Source organism: Trachymyrmex cornetzi, unplaced genomic scaffold (assembly GCF_001594075.2).
Source record: "Trachymyrmex cornetzi isolate Tcor2-1 unplaced genomic scaffold, Tcor1.1 scaffold388, whole genome shotgun sequence".
NCBI classification, from domain to species: Eukaryota; Metazoa; Arthropoda; class Insecta; order Hymenoptera; family Formicidae; genus Trachymyrmex; species Trachymyrmex cornetzi.
The window spans coordinates 942095-946952 of record NW_017298619.1 but is presented as its reverse complement, the minus strand read 5'-3'; the positions used below and the strand labels follow the sequence as shown (position 1 = coordinate 946952).

The following is a 4858-nucleotide window of genomic DNA, read 5'->3' as shown; positions in this document are numbered from 1 at the left end:
AATTTTCGGCCCTGGTACGGTCGGACACTGCTTCTAGGTTATCAACACTGGTAATGATTTTGATTTGTTTTGTTTTATACATTTTGAGGATGGTTCATATTTGAATACATGCTATTGTTGAATATATTTATTCAATTGTCGTGCAATATAATGTAACTATTGATAGAATTTGTATTCTTCCTACAAGATAATCATATACATCAATGGGCAAGACATACTATTGCGACTATTGTGACAGATCTTTCAAAGATGATGTCGAAGCTCGTAAAAAGCATCTATCCAGTATGCAGCACATGACAAATCGAGCGAGTCATTACAGCACATTTAAAGGTAAGCGTTAAACAATATTTTTCTTATTTCTTTGTTTAGTGCCATTATATGTTATATAACCTCTTGTACTTGCATATAATTAATCAGATTATAATGCACTAATTTATTATTAATGTCTTTAGACCCAGAAACGATATTAAAGGAAGAATACTGCAAAACTCCATGTAAACGCTATTTGACCATTGGAGATTGTGCGTTTGGTTCTGGTTGTCGATTTTCACATTACACACCACCAATGATATGGGAACTTCAACAGCTTGGTAAGGGTCTATCCAGACAAACTTGCATAATCGCATAAACATACATAAAGAAAATTAACAAATCGTATTTTACGTGCATTCTTATGACAGAAATGCAATTAAGTAATTTTCTTTATACAATTATGCAAGTTTGTTTGGATAAACTGTAATTATTCTATTTATTCTATCGACCATCCTATTATTGCCACGTAAAACGTTAATCTTCAGTAGATAAATTTTTTCTAGCTGAGATGAAAAAATCCAAAGTCTCAACAGCTCAACCTAGGGATGGTTGGCCAAATTCAGAAGATATTATCAAGGAATATTTTGAGAATGTAATCGACTCGAGCGACACCGAGGATCTTAATCATTTAATGTGGAACACACCGTCAAAATTAATCGATTATCCTTATTTACCACCTTCTTTGCAGCCCGTTATGTCGGAAAGAATAATAGACTGCAATTTTAGTAAATGGGGTTGAAAGACTGATTTTAGAAATTCTAAAAATAAACGTATTTATATTGATAATCCTATCGCGTTCAGTTTCTCGGAGTGACGATCCCAAATTGTACATCCCACCAAGCTTCGAATCAAACGACGCATTACCGGCATTGCTATCATTCGAACCAGAAAGAAACTTGAGAGTGATCATATTAGCAAATCTTTTTCGCTTATGTGTACTAATGTCCATTTTTGTAATTTGGGATCTATGTACCATGGTTATTTTATGAAACTATCGATAAAATTGTAGTGTCGAAAATGGATATGAAGCATGTCGGTGTTAATAAGAGCCTCTTCTTGGCAGCTCTTATTAAAGTCTCTTTCACCAACTCCGATTAACGCTAATTGAGGGTCAACTCAATCATCGCGATTATTAGAATTAAACCATTTATCTCAGAAGAGAAAGAGAGAGGAGATATTCTGATATATTAAAAGGCTGTTGGAACTTTTACGAGATTGTCGATTGATTTAATCAGAAGTTGATGAAAGAAGCCCTTAGCCGGACATACACCACATTCATTGTAAAATAGACATGGTACTTAACTTCCATAGCAAAACATAGACAGGTGCGCTGGTGTAAAGGCCTCTCTCACCAACTTCTGGTTAAATTAATCAACGTTCAATGTTTTTATCACTGCAGTTTAATTTTATCTCGATTTACAATTAACACTCTCCCTCTTTTTCTAATTCTTAAAACGTCTATTTTTTTCTAAAAATTAGAAAAAGATCAGGAGTAAAGTTGAATCGAGATTAAAGTTAATAATCTACATTAGTAGAAACGGGTTTTAATATATCACACGGTTTCCAACACATTGAACCGGTCTCATCAACTCCGATTAACTTAATCGACTGATTATTACATTGGAACTGACCAATCGCATTTTCTGTTCAACAGAATTGAATAAATCACAGTTAACATTTAATCAACCAATTAGACTTAAGGGTCGATAAGAGAGATTGCGGAGATCTCTACCTTAGTGAAAAAATGTCTTTGAAAATTTCACTGCAAATGCTTGAAAATATTTTTCAGGGATTTTTAGACCTCTGTGAAGCCGGCCCCACTTTTTCCAAAAATTGAAAAAATAAGTAGAGTTTTGGTTGCCCCCCCCCAAGAGTTCTAGAGTTCTCTATCAATTTTAGAAATAATTCCGTCGATTAAAGGGGTGAAAACACCATTTGAAATATCGGGGGGGCCAACTTCACGATTCCGAAACTTTGAAGGGCTATAACTTCTTTACCATTCATTTTAGAACTTTTATCCATATAGAACAATCGATAGAACTTTTTGGGGGGCAAACAGAAATCTCAAGAAAATAATGGATTTCCAAAAAAAAATTTTTCAAAAAAAATTAATTACTGAAAAAAAAACCTTTTTTTAGATTTTCGGCATCCTGTAATGAATTCTGACAGCCCCCCAAAGAGTTCTAACGATAATCCTTAATAATGAAACAGCTAAGATCGAAAACAAAAAAGTTCTAGCGCCTGAATAGAAAATTTCAAAAGTTGAAACTTCAAAGCCCTAGAACTTTTTAGATATCGGTTTCAGCGCATCGGTTATTAAGGATAATCGTTAGAGCTCTTGGGGGGCAACCAGAACTCTCAAGAAAATAATGAATTTCCAAAAAAAATTTTCAAAAAAAATTAATTATTGAAAAAAAAAACCTTTTTTTAGATCTTCGGCATCCTGTAATGAATTCTGACAGCCCCCCAAAGAATTCTAACGATAATCTTTAATAACCGATGCGCTGAAACCGATATCTAAAAAGTTCTAGGGCTTTGAAGATTCAACTTTTGAAATTTTTCTAAGTTCACGCAACTAACATTTTTTGCGGAAATCCGGTTTCTTTAGCGCTTTTTCTGAAAATTATTTTCAAGTGTCTGAAAGCTTCTGAATTTCGTTAAAACTTGAGAATTTAGTGATGTCTCTGAAGATAGAATTTTTATAGTTTCTCACTTTTTAGAGACTTTCAACGAATTCTCTAAAAATCATTTCTAAGTAGTCTTTGAATTTCGTTGAAATTCGGGAATTTATTGATATCTCTAAAGAAAGAATTTCCATAGTTTCTCACTTTTCAGAGGCTTTCAGAGGATTTTTTTGAAAATCATTTTCAAAGGTCTGAAAGTCTCTGAATTTCTTGGAAATTCAGCGATATCTTTGAAACTTAAATAGATAATAAATCAATTGAAGAAACACATAACGCAAGAAACTCATAATCCAGAGGTCCCAGGTTTGAATTTCATTAGGTAACTGTGTTTATCAAAATAATTTCAAGTAAAATCGTGTTACATATAACTTTTGTTAAAACTAGAAATCAAATTTATAGGTCTCAAAATATGAATTTGTTTTCGAGTATCGCATTGAAAATCTTTAAAAATCTGACAAATTCTGAAAGTCTACGAATATACTGTAAAAAAATTTATAAAAATTTTTAGAAATTACTGAAATATTCTGACAAATCTCTGAAATTATATTAGAAAATTCTCTGAAAAGCTCTGCAACGTGTTCAAAAACGCGGACATTTTCAAGAAAATTTTCAGACTTTTTTAAAGAAATTTTCAAGAAAATTTTCTGACTTTTTTAAAGAAATTTTCAGAGAAATTTAGAGAATTTTTTTTATCAGTTCCAAGAGGGACGTCCCTTAAGGGTTGCAGCACAAAAATCGAAATTGCTTGGAAATAATAGCGCATAAATCGAAGATATATTTTGGGGAGGATCCGTTTGCCTACAATCCCGATTGCTCACACCACTCATATCAGCTGGTGCCTAGTAATTTTTTACTGCTTTACCAATGAGAATATTTTATTTTTAAATTGGCCAATTAGCGACGCATGTGTGCAATCGGAGCCTTTCCAAGTGCCTTAAGGGGGTCAGTTCACGTAAATCGCTAAAAAGAAAGTCATTTTTAGGAATTTTTTTATTTTAAGGTATGCAATGGATCGTTAAAAAAATTTTTGGTGTTTTACTATATATATTAAAGAGTACAACAAAAATTTTTTTATTTCAATATAGTTCATTTTGCAACTTTTCTAAATAAATGTTGACGCAACCTTGTCGCCGGAATCGTAAATCGGCGGGAAATCTAACGCCTTTTATATTTATCTAAAACAAAAAAACAAAATGGTTTCTTATTTTGTATGACAGTACCTTGTCGATGAATCTAGAAAATAAGTTAAAAGTTGAAAATTAACAAAATAGCGGCACTTTAAAGACATAAGTACGATTTTTACCTCAAAAATTTCAATTTATTTATGCAATAACAATTGTTTTAATTAGTTATTTTACTTATAAATTTATAGGTTTATCGACAAATTATGACATTAAACAATGTGTGTACACAGGGACAACTCGATCGATCGAATAGTTTTTGAATTATCTTTCCCGCCAGTTTCAAAAAAACTAGTTTCAAGAAAAACGCGTTTAAAGTTTTTAGTATCTGTGTAGTAGTTAGTATCTGTGCATCATAAATGGGCTGTAGCTTCCTAACTTATTCGAATTTCGTTCTGTAACTTTGGAAATATAATTTCTACATGTACCACTATCGATTAAAGCAAAAAAAATTTTTTTTATTTTTTGAACCGGTTACATGAGGCGACTCCCTTAAGGGATGCAGCGCAAGAATTGAAACTATGTGAATATGAATGCGCATAAATAGTGCATAAATCTTGTGTATTTGTTTTTCCAAATCGGTTGTTATTAACAAGTGGAGGGGGTTGGCTGACAGCCTATCAGCCCCCCAGAAAAAAATTTTTTTAAACGAAATGAGCGCAAAAATTTTTTTGCGGCTTT

The 4858-nt window shown here is 32.4% G+C and overlaps 1 protein-coding gene across 1 annotated transcript; it reads left to right on the top strand.

Moving 5' to 3' along the window:
* On the top strand, nt 1-1120 carry LOC108763904 (zinc finger matrin-type protein 5). The gene is made up of 4 exons (XM_018511827.1): nt 1-50; nt 188-330; nt 453-590; nt 816-1120. Exons 2-4 carry the CDS (start codon nt 204-206, stop codon nt 1049-1051), a joined length of 501 nt encoding a protein of 166 aa, XP_018367329.1. The 5' UTR covers nt 1-50; nt 188-203; the 3' UTR covers nt 1052-1120.
* The last annotated feature ends 3738 nt before the right edge of the window (nt 1121-4858 follow it).